Here is a 17,387-nt window from a genome sequence, read left to right as displayed (position 1 = left end):
ATACTCATTAACCACTTATAAGTGTTTATATAGCCTGTGATATCCTTTGCTGGCAAATCCACTGATTTTCAACATTTTTAGGTAGAATAGAGCTGGAAGGAACCTTGGAAGGCCTTCTAGTCCAACCCCCTGCTAAAGCAGGACGCCCTACCCCATTCTGACTAATGGCTGTCCAATCTCTTCTTGAAAGCCTCCAGTGGTGAAGCTCCCACAATTGCTGAATTGCAAGCTGTTCCATTGGTTAATTGTTCACACTGTTAGGAAGTTGCTCCTTAATTCCAGGTTGTTTTTCCCTTTGATTAGTTTCCATCCATTGTTTCTTGTCCTGCCCCCTGGTGCTTTGGAAAATAAGCTGACCCCCTTATTTTTGACAGTGATTTTTTTTATTTTTGACAAAGATTTTTGACAATGGCTCCTGGTGATCCAGCTAGAGCAGATTATTGTGTGTGCTTTCTGAAATCACTTGCTCCACTGTTTTTGAAGTTTCAGGATCATGAGTGCAAGGACTGGCCAGAATAGTATGAGCACTGTCGCAAGGAAGATGGGATACAGCATCATGGAAAGGCTCAGAAGATGTGCTGGTTGCATGTGGGTTAGGCATAGCCAAGGGAATATTCATCGTGCAGAATATATTTCTCAGGCATTGGGACACCTTTAGAGGGGAAAAACACTTTTATTTATTTAAATACTTTAAAATAACATTGCTGTCTTAAACTTGTCAGTTAATACAACTGTATACCATCTCTATATGAAAGATTTCCCAACCTTGACAACTTTAAGATAGGTGGACTTCAACTCTCAGAATTCCCCAGCCAGAATGGCTGGCTGAGAAATTCTGGGAATTGAACTCCACATATGGGTGGATGCTCCAACACTGGAGGTTTTTAAGAAGGGATTCAACAGTCATTTGTCTGAAATGGTATAGGGTTTCCTGCTTGGGTAGGGGATAGGACTAGAACAGTGATCCCCAACCTTTTTTATGCCGCGGCCCGGTACCGGCATCAGCTGGGCGCCGTGCCCAGTACACATCAACTGGGCGCCGCCATCTTTTTGCGAAAAAGTGCTTCCGGTGACCTCACGAAAGCACTTTTTCATCAAAAAGATGGCGGCACAGCGCTTCGTGAGCTTTTTCGGGTAGAAATGGCTTTCTACCGGAAAAGCTCACGAGCGCTGGCGCCACCATCTTTTTGATGAAAAAGTGCTTCGGTGAGATTTCTACCGGAAAAGCTCACCGGAAGCACTTTTTATCAAAAAGATGGCGGCGCCAACAACCAACAGCCCGGTAAGACTTGTTCCGCGGACCGGTATCGGTCCGCGGACCGCAGTTGGGGACCCCTGGACTAGAAGACCTGCAAGGTCCCTTCCAATTCTGTTATGCAGTTAAAGTTGCCAAGGTTGGGAGACATTGCTATATGACATCTAAGCTTTTCTGTCTGGTTTTTCCCCAATGGGAGCCCATTGCAACTCAAACAGCAAATTAACGGAATATTTCATCTTATTATTTCTGCATTTTCCCCTTTCTAAATATATCTCAGATTTCTCCAGAACTGGTTTGACACCTTTTATAAGAAATAAGAAGTGTTGCATTCTGTTATTTGTTCACTATATTCCCCTGAGCTGCGTTTAATTATTCTTACTATAACAGATATGAATAGATAACAGTGAGAGGAAGGATGGATAAAGATAGGAGAAAAAACTGCTTAACAATTAAAATGAAATCAAAATACTATGTAAAAGCAAGATGGAGGATGTTGATTCGAACTGCAAACTCGGGAGAAAGACTGTAGTTATTATTTTTTTAATGTACAGTTGTTTAAAGATTTAAAAGAAGCAAAACACTCAATATGGTAGGGGCTTTTCACTATTCAGTGCCCCCTAATGAGTCTTTATCATAGTATATTATTACCCTCTTTATTGTGTAGTAATAATGAAAGAAAATATTCTGTGCAATATTTAATACGTGAAATCCATGAAGTCAGCTAATGAAGGATAATATGGAAGAACTGTCCTTTGAGAATAGTGGTTGGATCATTGCTATAATTGTTTGTCATCCCGGCTTCCTATCATTAAGAAATGTTTGTCATCCTGGTTTCCTATCATTAAGACATGTTTGTGTCATATTGGAAGTATGGCACCACATATAGTAGCTACTTTACCATGATGGCCTTCCTGTTGCTTGTGAATTTTAACTGTAACACAAAGAAAATGCTACTGCAATTTACAGGCCTTGATTTACAACAATTCATATGGTGACCATTCAAAGTTACAGCAGCATTGAAAAAAAAAAAGATTTATGGCAATTTTACACACAACAACCATTGCAGCCATCCCCATGGTCAGGTGATCAAAATTTGGATGCTTAGCAATTGACTTACATTTATGACAGTTACTGCGATCATATGATCATCGTTTGTGACCTTCTGACAAACAGTCAATGGGGAAGCCAGATTCACTTAACAAACTGGTTACTAACTGAACAACTGCAGTGATTCATTTAACAACAGTTAAACCAACATTTACTTCCCCTTTCCATAAAAAAAGTCCATTGCAGACAATGGGTTCGTTTAATGACTGCCGCCATCATTACATTCACTAGACTGCTGCAAAAAAGTTGTAAAATCGGGTTAGTCAAGTGATGACTCACTTAATGACCAGCATAATTTTTTAAATGGTAATTCCAGGCCCAATTATGTTTTTAAGCTGAGAACTACCTGTACCAGATAACAAAAGCAAGCTAATAAAACCCATAATAAAACCCATATACAAACTTAGTGAACATTAAGTATATACTTGAAAGTGCTGTAGTTTTCGTTTGTTGAGTGTTTGGAATTTCAGAAGATCTACAAACTATACCTGTGACTGAATCTTTAAAGCAGGCCCAAGTTTTAACCCCATCATGTCTAAAAGATGTTCTTCTGTAAGCAACGGTAAGGTTTCTCCATCGATCACATGATCTTTAAATACCTTTAAAAACAAAAAAGTAAATATTGTCATGGAATCAATAAATGTGTCAACTTTGAAACGGATTGGGCCTGTTGCAGCCATTTTCTCTGTTTTTCAGCTTGACACACTTTCGGAGGAGGAGGGAACTCTGGAATGTCAGACCAGACATCAACAACTTACTATCTCCTGAGAACCAAGGTCATCCCAATAGGTGCTGGCCAGAGACTGGAAGAGGTTACCAAGGAGATGCCAAAACACCTTAGTGGACAATGTGACCTATGACAAGGAGGGAGGGAGCTTTTCTAAATATACTGAAAGAGGGCCTTAGACTCATGCACCATAGAGCTGAAAATAAACTTTCTGGTTATCTAGTTCAACTCTGCTTTTCTGCAGGATCCACTGAATGCTATTTCTTGTGCAGGTAGTCCTCAGCTTACAGGTGTGACCATAATTCAGCCCAAAATTTATGTTGCTAAGTGAGAAATCTGTTAAGTGAGTTTTGCCCCTTTTTATGACTTTCCGCTGTTGTTCAGTGAACCATTGCAGTTGTTAAATGAGGAACACGGTTGTTCAGTGAGTCTGGTTTTCCCCATTGACTTCGCTTGTCAGAAGATTGCAAAAGGTGATCACATGACCCCAGAAAACTGAAACTGTCATAAATGTAAGTTAGTTGTCAAGCATCTGAATACAAATAAGCATGGGGATGCTGCAATGGTCATAAGTGTGAAAAATGGTCGTAAGTCACTTTTTTCAATGCCTTAACTTTTAATGGTCATTAAATGAACTCTTGTAAGTGGAGGACTACCTGTACCTAATTTCTGGAGAGATGTAGTGTGATGGAATGTGTATATAAAGGGGCTGGTGGTATCATGGAGTACAGTGAAGTGGCAGTTTCCCAGGAAGGAGGGAGCATATTCCAAGGAAAGAGGGGGGCGAGACAAGGAACAACAGAGCCCAGAATTGGATCAGAAAAAGGAAGAGATTTAGGACAGCCAATCCCTAGAATCTCCCTGGGTGTATCTATTAGGATTAGAGTAGCGTAGGTTTAGTCTGGCAAGATTCTGTCTCTTGGTGCAAACAAAATAAGAACTGAATTTTGGCTATGTTCTTTGTCTTCTTTGGCCGGGCCTGACACTGAGGCACATATATCCAAATGCAGATTTACAGTGTCTCATTGTTAATTTTATGAACTAAAAAGATTCACTCGCAAACCTACTTACTTTCGTCCATGTCTGCCTACCCCGGACTGACTAGGTTGGATTCCAGAAGAATCAGGGTGAGATGGCTATTCTCATGCAACACCTCCATTCTATGTCGTCTCTCCTATGTACAATTCCCCCACTCTTTTATCACTTTCAACCAGACTTGGTTATTCCTACTTCCTTGGCACTTCATGTATGAACAGTCTTTCATTTTGAGAAATACTTTGTATTTGAAAACCATGTTTTGTTGTTTCTTGCTAGATACGTTTCCTTTTGGTATTTTTCCATATGCTCTGTAAACCCAAAAACCTTCCGGTCTCCATGGCCAGCTTTGAGGGGATTTCATGTACACTGTATTTCATGGAGAAAAAAAAAAAAAAAAAACAGCCCACCATAGAATAATAGGGTTAGAAACGTCCTTGGAGGTCTTCTAGTCCAATCCGCCTGCTCCAGCAGACTATCCTATACCATTCCAGATGAATGGCTTTCCAGTCTGTTTTTGAACACCTCCATTGATATCTCCGTACAATACTTAGTACAGTATTAGACAACATTAAGAATAGACAACTACAGCATGGCATTACATAATATGCTGTAATACAGGGGTCCCCAACCACCGGTCCGCGGACCGGTACCGGTCCGTGGAACAAGTCCTACCAGGTCGCTGGCTTGCTGGGCGCCGCCATCTTGTTTTGATGAAAAAGTGCTTCCGGTGAGCTTTTCCGGGTAGAAAGCTCACCGGAGCACTTTTTCATCAAAACAAGATAGCGGCGATGTCGATACCGGGCCGCGGCGTAAAAAGGTTGGGGATCACTGCTGTAATATATTGATGTACTGGTATATGAATAACTAAAAGCAGTAACATATCCAAAATATATGTTAAGCAAAATGGAATTACAGCATTATTTAAATTAGGTTAAATAGAAGGAACTCTTTCCTGAGCATTTTGCAGTTGTTTAATGTTCATGATTACCTGAGCGTAGTCAGAGCATCCTGGGAGACTGTTGATAAAACCGTATACATCTTCAACAGTCCATTTGCGAATATCTTCAGCAGATGAAATTTCTTCCCCATTTAAAATCAGTCTGGGAGGGGCTAGGAGAATATGGGGAAAATCATTTTTATTTTTAGCGACTAGCAAAGAAGTCTGAGAAAATTCTGAGCATATAACAAAATATTGAATCTATATTACACAGGGGAGGCCAAATAAGATACAGGTAGATCAAGGTTGCCAATGAATGTCACATGACCCTAGGATGCTGCAACTATTGTAAATACATGCTGGTTGCTAAGGTCCCAAATTTTGATCACAGGACCATGAGAAATGTTGTGAGAGTCATAAGTGCAACAATCCGTCTTAAGTCACTTTAAAAAAAATACAATTACAACTTCAAATGGTTGTTATATGAATGGTTCCATGTGGAGGATTAATTGTAGTAACCAGCAGTGTCCCCCATCCTTTTGGGCACCAGGGACCAGTTCCTTGGAGAGAGGTTTTTTCACGGACTGCAAGGGGCATGATTTCATATGCTTCCTGCATCCTGCGGACAGGGCTTTGCTTGTTTGCGCAGCCCAGTTTCTGGCATGCCACAGACCCGTGCCAGACCATGGACCAGGGATTAGGAACCCCTGTTATACAGTACTGAACTTGAGTCCTGTAAAATCCTAATATTGTTTCTCTTCATGAAGCAGGATTGCAGTGAAAAGTTGATTTGCACTGGAAAAGGATTTTAAACCTTGTCCTCCCCCGTATTTTTCCTCTGTGTTACAGTCCTGAGGGTTCTTTGCAAGTAGAATGCATTGATTTATGATCACCACACAAAGTTTCTGTCAACCCTGAAGTGATCCTGGCTGAAGCCATCTTGGAGGCTTCAGGACTGCCACACAACAGAGGAGGTGGGTGGGAAATAGTTAGATGGGATTGTAGCCAAAACAATAAAACTTCCCTGTGGGAACCCAAGGACATTCCCACAGGTAGCTGGCCACAGGAGGTGATGACCAAGCAACCAGCCAGCTCCTGGATTGGACAGCATGACCAGTGACTTGGGGGAAAGGGGAAACACTTACTTTTAATTAGGTGAAAGCCGCGGGAACTTTTAGAGTCGGCTTTCACCAATTGTGCCAATATGACCTACACAACAAAACTGTTCTTTGAGGAACCTGCCTGCCTCAGAGTTCTATGGGTGCATTACTTGGAACGCTGACAGTTTGCATGAAATATATGTACCTTGGTTTTCATGCCAGGTTGTATTGCAGACATGGAGAACCTGTGATTCTGTGATGCTTTCAACAATTCCTAGCATTTTTCCACCTGGGACTGTTTGGCTCACAGTCTAGCAATATCTGGAGGGACATGATATCCTCCTGCATGTCTTAGTACTTACCAAAAGATAACGGAGGTTGATTGAGCATGGAAAAGCCACTTGTCAGAGCAGAGAGTGTGATTTTTGATGGATCTGCATGCTTTTTATTAAAGACTAAGCAAGAATTGTGAAGATCTTTCACATTTCCATTGTGGCCGTCGGTTGTTTCACTAGGCATTTTGTGGTTACACAACTTCTTTTGCAAGTCACCTTCATGTTCCTTCTCATTTTTGGGGACAGCTGCAGATGGTTCTGCATGTGCTTCTTGTTCTGCTTCTGCAGGCTTGTTTGGCATTTCCACTTTGCTTTCTTTCTTATCGTCTTTTTCTTCACTGAGAGTCACTGAAGCCAGATCTGTGTCCCTATCCTCCATTGGGTACTTTCCATGATTGAACTGGTAACGAGAAGCTTTGCGAATCCCAGCTCTTCTGCTTGGTCGATGGACCCTTTCCCTTTGAAGCATGGTGAGAGGTGGGTAGGAGCTTCTGCCCATTAACGTGGCGTTCCTCTGAAGTTCATTGAGGGTGGTCTGATGGATATACAGGCCATTGGAGAGGTGGCCTTCAGGAATGTAGTGACTTTCTTGAAAACTAGGAGAGCAAGCTGGGACATCAGGATAAGGGAGAAAGCCCCTGAGTTTTAGAAGACTTTTTCGCTGAGCTTTTTCGAGTTCTTTTTGTTGAAATATGGCACTCATTTCCATCCTAAGTAAGGATCATAAGCATTACACCATAACTGAAAATGAAATCTTTATCTACCAATAGGTTACAACATATAAAGTTGGAACGTTAGGCATCGTAGAGGTAAAAATTGAGTCCTTGAAGACATACAGTTTGTGGAGATGAAAAGTGTTGAATCTTTTTCAATCAAAGGACTGCATTACCCCACTGATAACCTCAGAGGGTACTTACTAGAAGTAGGCAAGGACCAAGATCACCCACACTTCATCATTTACACACACATCCATTCACAAACATCCTTGAATACAGCAAAATTCTTGATGTCTACATGGATCCATCCATGAAGTTTTCCAGCAACAATATGGAAGCAGGATTACAGAAATATTTTTTAGACTTCCCTGTTTAGCGTCTGGTTCAAGAAATTCTAGGTGGTCTCCCATCCAAATAGTAATCAAGGCTAGTTTAGGAATCCAGCCAAAGTGCTAGATACTACTACCTCCTGAGATACATACCACAATAATCATGTTAACAAAATCTATATAATGCAGCAAGAGATAGATTTATACTAGTAGCCAATGGACAAAGATGAAAATATAGAAAGATTGCCTGTAATTTAAATAGCAATACCATCCATATAACCACAGTTTGGATGACAGTAACTAATTGACCTATAAGCTATCTGACATTCTAACTATGATTTGTTTAATCAGGATTAATTGAATAAACCGCTGGTGTAAACATTCGTACAAACAACAAACTAGGTGATAAGCCTTAAATTATGACTTAGCATGTAAATTCTAATAATTGTGATTTAGTTCATTTTACCTGGCAATATTTTGTTTCTGAACCAATTCTTGTCTTTTGGCTACTGCTTCCATTGATTCGGATTGAAGGAAACTATATCCTAGTAATTGAATGAATGAACGAACATAATTGAAGATTACTTTTAGCATCATTCACTTGTTTAAAACTGGATTAATATTCATAAACAAAGAAAAAGCCCACAGTGCAATCTTACAGTTAAGGACGCAAGGTTAAATCCAGTTCAAATCCAGATTAATATGTATAGGTAGTCTTCGACTTAGGACTTTTGCTTAGCAATCATTCAACGATATGGTTTCCCCTGGAGTACTTATGACCCAGTTCTAAAGTTCTTATGCTCATTCCTCCTTCAGTCACATGACTGCATTTTGGGTGCTTGGCAATTGATTGGCATTTATGATTGTTTGCCGCATTTCATGGTCCTGTAATTGCGTTTTACAACTTCTTTGTTGAAAACTGACATTTACTTTCATTTTTTGGAGAAAAATGGCCCACAACGAACAATTGGTTCACTTAAATGACTGCTACAGAAAAGTTTGTTAAAGCAGGTTGTTCACATGGGTGATCCATTTTATGATTGTCATGACTTACAATCATAAAGGGCAGGCTCCATTACGGTCATACATTGAGGACCACCTGTATGACTCCGAACTGAAGAAACTATGGCTGGTTAGTTCAGCATAATTTTTAAATTCTTCCTTTCATCTGCTCCAATATTGGTTTTCAATATGCTGATAGATTAGCAATATTCTGTTAATGTAACCTTACAATAAAGCAGAATTAGCTCCCTTGGTTGTGATTCTTATTTGATGTACTCGGTGAGGCTGGCAGCTACGTACATGACTATGCATACTTTGAAAATGATTCGGAAGAAACCACTCCACACAAGCAAAGTACCAGCAAAGGAGGAAAAAAAAACTCCAGAGAAGTTCCAGAGACAGGAAGTCTAGTCCTGCCAAGAATGTAATAAGAGTTAATGGAGAGGCAGTTTCTGTAAGCAACACCAGAATGTTTCCTTCCTGCGTTCCTTACAGGATTAGCCCAGTAATTCCTTCTAACAACCGGTTCTCCGAACTGCTTAGAATGTTAACAACCGGTTCTAGCGAATAGGTGCGAACTGGTAGAATCCCACTCCTGCTCATAAGCTTCTGTTAACAAAACCTTACAATAAAGATGGGGCTAGTATTCCTAGATGTACTTCTTGTACTTCTTGCAAGGCTAACATTATTATCTGCATGGTGGTAAAGTGGTTAGGATGCAGTGTTGCAAGTTAACTCACTGCTCACTGCCAAGAGTTCGATCCTGACTGGGTCAAGGTTGACTCAGTTTTCCCTCCTTCCAAGATCAGTAAAATGAAGACCCAGATTGTTGGGGGCAATATGCTGTCTCTATAATCCGCTTGGAGAAGGCTGTAAAGTGGTATATAAGTTAAATGCTATTGCTATCTATTTAATGCGCAAAATGAAATCAGGGGCCTTTAATCAGTTTAGAGACTCAGTGCAAGTTTTTCCATGCACACCCCTACTGTTTAACACAATCAACTCAGCTCTTCAAAAAATGACTCAGATCAAAAGAGAAATTTGAATCAGGCCTTGACATCAATAGTTTTCCTACTGCTACTGACTATTTACTTACGTAGTTACTTATGATATCTCTCTTTCTTACCTGGTCCTTGGGAAACGCAACTAGATAATAAGTTTGGGAAGTTGGCAAGTTGTGAGGTGGGAGGTTCAAGAGTGGAAGCCACATGAATCTGTCTGAGATCAGCTGGTGCCAAGATCTCAGATGTAGGTAACAAATGGCTAGGAAAGCAAAGAAGACAGCTAATGAAAGTGTCTTATGGGAAACACTGAAGTTCTGTGTAAGAAATTTCCTATATATGAATCAGGAAAAGAGAGCAAACAGCCTATAATGCACAGTACTGAGAATCTTGAAACAGAAAGTTGTAGGTATAAAAAAAACCCACCTGACCATTTTCACAAGTAATTCTGACCCTGAATTTAAAAATTGATAATATATTTGGATTTAATGTACATATCAAGGACTAAATGTCGATTAGCCATTTTAAAGCCTTAAGCAAAACATCTATATTAGTGGTTTAACATTTAAAAAAAAAACAAGTAGGCAAATGGAGTTGTTTGGATCAAAATATGAAAGCATATGCTGTCCGTTCTGTCTCTTTGGTATGAGTGAGCAACATCATTATATATGTCCAAAGGGCATGGTGCTTGTATTGTGACAAGTGTGCCCACTATTTTTGTTATTTGTCCTTCCGCTCTGAGGAGGAACCATATTCCAAATTGATCTGACAGTTATGTATGGCTACTGTTCACACAGGGAAAGAAACACTTGTGGAGCCAATAGGTAACCTTTTCTGGAAGAAAAGAGTATCTTTAACAGTATTTTTCAACCTTGGCAAGTTTAGGATATGTGAACTTCAAGTCCCAGAATTCCCCAGCCAGTATGTTGAGAAACACAGTCTGTAGTGAAAAGAGTGCTAGAACAGAATTTAGATTTTACAAGTAGTGTAAATTATAACCACAATTGGGATGAGAATTTCCATCACTAAACAAGGTGTTAAGCAAAATCAGCATCCCTCATTGACTTTGTCAGAAGCTCCCTGGGATGGTTGCAAATGGCTATCACATGACTCTGGGAAGCTGCAATCCCTGTAAATACATGCCAGTTGCCAAACGCCAACATTTGGAACATGTCATCCTAGGGACACTGCGACAATTTTAAGTGCAAGACCGGTCATAAACCCCTTTTTTCACTGTTATAACTTCACAGTCATTAAACAAATAATCATAAATCAAGGACTACCTCTGTTGACTTCAGATATATTGAACATGTTGGCTGGTAATTGTTGGCACTGCTGCCCAATACATTTGAAGGAAACAATTTAAGGAAAGGTGTCCTTGAAGTTTTGTCTTATTTCTACACCAGGGGTGGGGAACTATGGACCCTTTATGACTTGTGGGCTTCAACTCCCAGAACTCCTGAGTCAGCATGAGCATGGCTGGCTCAGGAATTCTGGGAATTGAAGTCCACAAGTCATAAAAGGGCCATAATTCCCCAGCTCTGCTCTACATGCTCTATTATATACAGACAACATCTTTTCTTTCATCTAGTAGCTAGGAGTACCTTTCCACAAACCGAGATTCCAACTGTGAAGGAATTGTCTGCATTCCATGCTGGCACATTAATGGTGGGTGTCCTGTCATGAACTGGCTCCTCATTAGGATTTCTTGTTGCTGCCTCAGATCTAAAACAAATCATATAATATTGTGCTAACTCTCGTTTTTTCAGGACATCACTCTGACTTTCCTTCTGGGCCTCATTCATGATGCTGGCTTTAACACAGTGCTTCCTAAACTTTTCCCTTCATTACCTAAAATCTCTTATCTGAAAGTTTTATTGAACTTTGAGGAATGCTCATAAACCCTTTCCTTCAGCAACGTTGTAACTTTGACCCAAGGGTGGGCTGCTACTGGTTCTCCCTGGTTCGGGCGAACTGGTAATTAATTTTACGGCCAGTTCAGCGAACTGGCAAATCCCTCCCCAGGATGGCCCTGCCCACCCCTCCCCTCCCAGGAGTCCCCATGAGGCCCGTTTTGGATCCCAGATAACTGTCTTTATATTATAATTTTGGATTCTATCCAGAGGTGGTATTCAGCAGGTTCTGACCAGTTCTGAAGAACCAGTAGTGGAAATTTTGAGTAGTTCAGAGAACCAGCAAATACCACCTCTGACTGGCCCCGCCCCCATTTATTCTCTGCCTCCCAAGTCCCAGCTGATTGGCTGGGTCTTCTTTTGTTGCCCTGCACAGGAGAATGGAGCTGGAAAGCAGGTTAGTGGGGTGGGGAGAGAATGGAGATTTTGCAGTATCCTTTCCCTGCCATGCTCACCAAGCCACGCCAGCCAAGCCACGCCGTACCCACCAAGCCACACCCACAGAACCGGTAGTAAAAAAATTTGAATCCCTCCATTGATTCTATCTATTGTATATGGTATTTTTGAAAGAAATCAGACAGATGGGAAAGCAGGATGGTTGTTTTTTGTGATAGCTTTCAAAATTTGAAATTAACAACTTTGAGTCCAAATCCTGCCACATGTTGATAAAGAAAATCTGTTAGAACATGAAGGTGGGAGAAAGAAGCCTGATCTGAATCCTGGAGCTGATAGATTAGATTAGAGCAGGGTTTCTCAACTGTGGCAAATTAAAGATGTGTGGACTTCAACTCCCAGAATTCCCCAGCCAGCAAAAATGTTCCAGCCCATGCATCTTAAAGTTGGAAAAGTTGAGAAACACTGGATTAGAGGTTATACTACCCAACTCATAGGGAGCACAGCGTCCCAATGGTTAAGACACTAGGCTGTTGATTGGAAGGTTGGTAGTTTGAGACCCAACTACTACTACTGTGTGATGGGGCGAGCTCCCATCCTTGCCCCAGTTCCTGCCAACCTAGCAGTTGCATGCAGATGCAAGTAAATAAATAGGTATCATTTTGATGGGAATATAACAGCATTCCATGCACCTCGGTGTATAGTTGTGCCAGCCCCCTGATCATCAAAATGTCTTTGGACAATGCTGGCTCCCGCAGCTAAGAAGCAAGGATGAGTTCCCTAGAGCCAGACACGACTGGTCAGGGAAAACTTCACCTTTTTTTAAAAAAACTGTATGACCATGGGCTGCATACATCAATAAAAACAAACTCCAACAAATAGGTAACTCCAACAAATAGGTCCAGTAAAACAAACCACAACTACACATATAATAATATATATGGCATAACTTAAAAGCAAAGTTTATTTATAAGGAAAGGAATGCAGCTGTTAATCTGGAAAAATGTAGTGCCTTGGACCATATGGCAAAATGTAAATTCCTATCACAACGTATATTTGTTCCACCTTACCACCTGGTGGGATGCTACTTCCAATTTGGTAAAAGGCTCCATCTTCCACACTTCTCTGCCTCCCAAGGATTATTATTTTTCTCATGTGATCCTGAGGATTCATGCTGTTGAAGAATGCAATTGATCATCACCAGGAATCAGTGAAATGGAAATGTGCTGAGAGAAAGCAATTATAACCCAAACATCAGAGGAATATAAATAATATAATACAGCCGATATAAAAAAGACCCTACACATTTCCTTGTTCCATAACTCTGCATTGATGGGACATTGTTAGAGCTATCAATAGTGTCTAAAAAGACTAAATTCCTTGTTTGCATCTTACACATGAAAACCCCTGGCATTTTAGTCTGCAGGTTGCCATAAAAATAGAACTGTCTTCTATCTATTAAGCCCCGTCACTTAATTTTGACTGCCCACATCCTCTTCCAACCTTCAGCATTATTTCCAGTCTTTCAATAGGACTTTTACAGTAAAGTTAACAAGTAACTGAAAAGAACTCTTCCATTTTTTGATATTTCTCTCTATAGATTAGGAAATAGTTAAGAATGTGAAGTAAAACAGTGTTTCCCAACCTCAGCAATTGCAAGATGTGCAGCTTTCAACTCCCAGAATTCTCCAACCTGCATGCTGGTTGGGGAATTCTGGGAGTTGAAGTCCACACATTTTAAAGCTACTGAGGTTGAGAAACATGAAAAAGGTGCCAGCTGTCACGGCCTGGCTTCATGTAGGAGTCGATACTAATCCTATTCTGTAAATCCTAGCAGTGCAGCACATTATAGGGATGAAATCAAGTTAATCACTCCTTTTAGAGTTTTACCCTGAACAAACCCTTCTTGGCAGCAGGTAAAACCATTCATCCACTGGTAATTCCGTCACAGTTGGTTAAGCAAAGAATGGAAGTATGACATCTTTGCGGACTAAAACTAGCTGTGTACAGTTAATGATGCTTTGCAAACCAAGGGAGAATAAAGAATAGGCTGGTGCAAGTGCAATTGTGTACAAGTAAAGGTCAGAAATAAACGTTTAAATTTTTGAAAATCTTGTCCTTCAGTATAAGGATGGGAGTTTTAACTGCCTTCTAGAGCAGTGGTCTCCAACCTTGGCAAATTTAAGACTTGTGGACTTCAACTTCCAGAATTCCTTAGCCAGCAAAACAGAATTCCTTAGCCAGCAAAACTGGAAACCCCTGTATTAGAGACAAACTGTTCCACTGGTTAATTGTTCTCACTGAACTGTTGTTGGGAACTAGGAATCTGCAGAATGAATACTCCCAACCTGGCAATTTCCATCTGTGGTGGACTTCAACTACCTAATCTTTAGCCAACAGCACACTGGACCAGGAGAGGTTACTTAGATGACTAAAGGCCCATTTATGAAGTTATAATATAGGGCAATCCTTGGTAGTCTACTGGTTTAATTCTCTTGGTCTACTGGTACAAAAAATATCAAGTAAGAAAACTGGGCATCCTTATCTTCTGTCTCTTTGGATAGAGAGCACTAGGTGAAGAGACCAATGCTTTGGGGTTGACGATGCAGCAATTAAAGCAAGTAAATTTTTAAAATAAACTCACAACATACTGAACCCACAAAGTAGCCAACTATCTTTTAACCTAGCGCGTTCTGTGAACTCATGAAAGCAGTTTATATTTTGGTATGTTGTTTGAACCTACAAAATTAGATTAAATTAAATGGATTCAGAAATCATTTCGGCAGCAACCCAGAAAATAATTAGGTTATGCATGTGTGGTGTGTATGTATGCACATGCACAAACACAATGTAACACATGCACCTATAAGGTTTATTTAAAACAGTTTGGTTTTGGTTTTCCTTAGATGCATCACAGTAAGCTGTATAATGGGAATGGTACAATTTAGAAATGTGTGGTAGGAAAAGGATCTAGAGGTAAGTTCCTACCGGGAATGTTAAGTTTGGAGAATAATGGAGACCAGACATCTGACCAGTGACTTCAACTCTTTAATAACAGTAGATAGAACAGAACAGAGCAAGGCTATGGGCAGCAGTAACCCTTTTATAGGGTTGGCTGCTACCCTATTGACCAATAATATGTGCAACAAGTTCAACTAATACCCAATAAGAAGTGTCCTAATATTGGCCAATCAGGGACTTGTTATGGACCAATCCTTGTTCGTTGTTTAAGGACCAATCAGGTGTGCAGGCTTTCAAAACCTGCTTTGCATTTGGGCTTAGTTACTTTTTATCGATTCACAACAGGGAACTTCTCCAGGTCTGTAGAAAACTAGCCAAAAATGGACTGCCAAATCATACCTGTAAGACGTTTCCAAAAAATGGCAAAATAAGGTGGGAATCAAATTGCAAGGCTTCTATGATGTGAAATGTTGCTGTTTGTTTGTTAAATTACTCCCAACCTCCAAATCCATCAAAAATGAACCAAACATTTTTAGACTCGCTATCTGGATTTGCTTGCCCCTCTACATGCTGGAGTTAATGTGTTTAAACCACTATAGCTAGAACAAAATCCAGATAAATTAGGTATATTTAATGCCTGTGGAAAATAGTCATGTACTATAATCAACAAGTCATCATGCAGACATGCATTTAATTTATTTATACCCTATTTTGCCATTAGCATTAGTACCGTACTCAAAATAGTTTGAAATAAAATAAAATAATAAAATAATATTTATAATTATTAAAACTTCCCTTATTAGCTGAGTAGCGTTAGCCTGAATAAAATATATATTTTCATATCAGAAAAAAAACAAGAGCAATGGAAAAAGCTTATCCTTCTTTGCAGGGAATTCAAAAGCCTTCTAAAAAGGACAGAGGTTTAGAAGAAATTAATTAGTATAGAACAGACAATGGTGTCTGAAATATTTTACTTTCAGTTCTAAAAAAGCTTGCTTCCAAATATATTGTATAAACTTTAAAGGTTAAAGGTAAAAGATTAGAATACCTAAAGAACAAGCAGAAATACAATATTTATACACCTGCTTTGCTTGTGTTAAATAACATTCCACATCTTTTCTCATTTCATCAAGCTGGTTTACATCATGAAAAATAATACATATAATTAAAATGAGAGCTACAAATAATCCTGAAGTATAGTCATTCTGTTGGTCATCTGGTAGATGCAAAGCTATATCAATTTGTTTAATAAACAGACATTGTAATAATCAAACAAAAATTAATGTGATTGAAATGCCTCTCTGTTACAGTCCCTGATGTGAAATAAACACTTTCCTGAGACTATGTTAAAATTACTGACATTGTTATTACATGGCTGTCCCACATGTAAGTTATGGTTGATTGCATATACTTACAGCAGTTGTCACTACCTTCGTTTTGAAACCAGTGAAGTGTATATAGAAAAATGCTGGATCTGTGCATTCACTCTGGTTGGCAGGATTGAAAAGGCATTGCAAAGTCAAAACATTCTGAACAATGACTTTGATATAAACCCAAACTCAGCTTATTTGGATTACTCTCTATCCTTACTTTTAAGTCCTCTTGATTCTGACATCAGAAGCTCTTTTCCCACATCATCTCCTCAGCCAGCAGAAACAGAACAATGTAATTATAAGTCAAACATCCCACTGATCTGATAAACCTATTTTGATATTTAACCTGTTAAGCTGTTAACAGCCATCAAAGCCCTTAATGCATTCACAGAAAATAGTAATTGTTGCAGAAATTCTGCAGTCCGCTGTGGAAGAATGATCACAGTGGCTTATTTGTCTTCCACAAATTCCCCCCCTTTAAAAAGAAAAACAATGTGATTTGCCAAACAACAATTCTGATGTCCTTGTTTGCTTATCCCACTGAGTAGGAAAGATTAAAAACTCGTTGAGTATCCTGAAAAACAAACAAAAACTGAAAGGTTACAGCTATTTGCTCTTTAGGTCTTATTGCTGGTTGGTTACCGGCTCTCTGAAGTGTTTGAGGGAATCTCTTCAAGAGAAAAAAAAATAGATTAAAAGATTCATTAGAATGTCAAAATCTAAGATTAGTCAGGAATTTTGAGAATCTGTGAATGATGCAAGCACTCACAAACTGGCTATCATGAGAAGTTTACTTATTCAGAAAAGATCCCTCTATCATAGATATTGATACCATCCTTGTACAAGTAGCCTTCGACGTACGATGACAATTGAGCCCCAAATTTATATTGTTAAGTAAGACATTTGTTAAGTGAGTTTTTGCCACATTTTATGACCTTTCTAGCCACAGTTGTTAAGTGAATCATTGCAGTTGTTAAGATAGTACCACGGTTGTTAAGTGAATCTGGCTTCCCCATTGACTTGGCTTGTCAGAAGGTCGCAAAAGGTGATCACATGACCTCAAGGCACTGCAACTATCATAAATGCCAGCCGGTTGCTAAGCATCCAAATTTTGATCACATGATCAAGGGGTTGCTACAAAAGTGGTAAGTGTGAATAATGGTCATAAAGTCACTTTTTTCAGTGCCGTTGTAACTT

General features: G+C 39.6%; 1 protein-coding gene across 4 annotated transcripts; it reads right to left on the bottom strand.

The window, feature by feature from the left end:
- Nucleotides 1–299: 299 nt before the first annotated feature.
- Nucleotides 300–16,370, bottom strand: SAMD7 (sterile alpha motif domain containing 7). 4 transcript variants are annotated; one of them, XM_087965333.1, is made up of 9 exons: nt 16,233–16,370; nt 12,927–13,030; nt 11,155–11,275; nt 9,676–9,812; nt 8,014–8,092; nt 6,530–7,212; nt 5,119–5,240; nt 2,854–2,964; nt 300–652 (listed from the first exon to the last, which is right to left on the bottom strand). In XM_087965333.1, exons 2-9 carry the CDS (start codon nt 13,027–13,029, stop codon nt 428–430), a joined length of 1,581 nt encoding a protein of 526 aa, XP_087821459.1. In that variant the 5' UTR covers nt 13,030; nt 16,233–16,370; the 3' UTR covers nt 300–427. The 4 variants fall into 4 exon arrangements, with proteins under 4 accessions (XP_087821459.1, XP_087821460.1, XP_087821462.1 ...); XM_087965334.1 differs by lacking the exon at nt 16,233–16,370 and having other exon boundaries at nt 12,922–13,012; XM_087965336.1 differs by lacking the exons at nt 9,676–9,812; nt 16,233–16,370.
- Between the last annotated feature and the right edge of the window lie 1,017 nt (nt 16,371–17,387).

The sequence above is a fragment of the Notechis scutatus genome, chromosome 4 (genome assembly GCF_049901735.1).
Source record: "Notechis scutatus isolate UNSWTSFEM ecotype Mainland chromosome 4, rNotScu1.2, whole genome shotgun sequence".
NCBI lineage: Eukaryota > Metazoa > Chordata > Lepidosauria > Squamata > Elapidae > Notechis > Notechis scutatus.
Note: the sequence above shows the minus strand (reverse complement) of the source record. Positions and strands in the feature narration are given on the sequence as shown.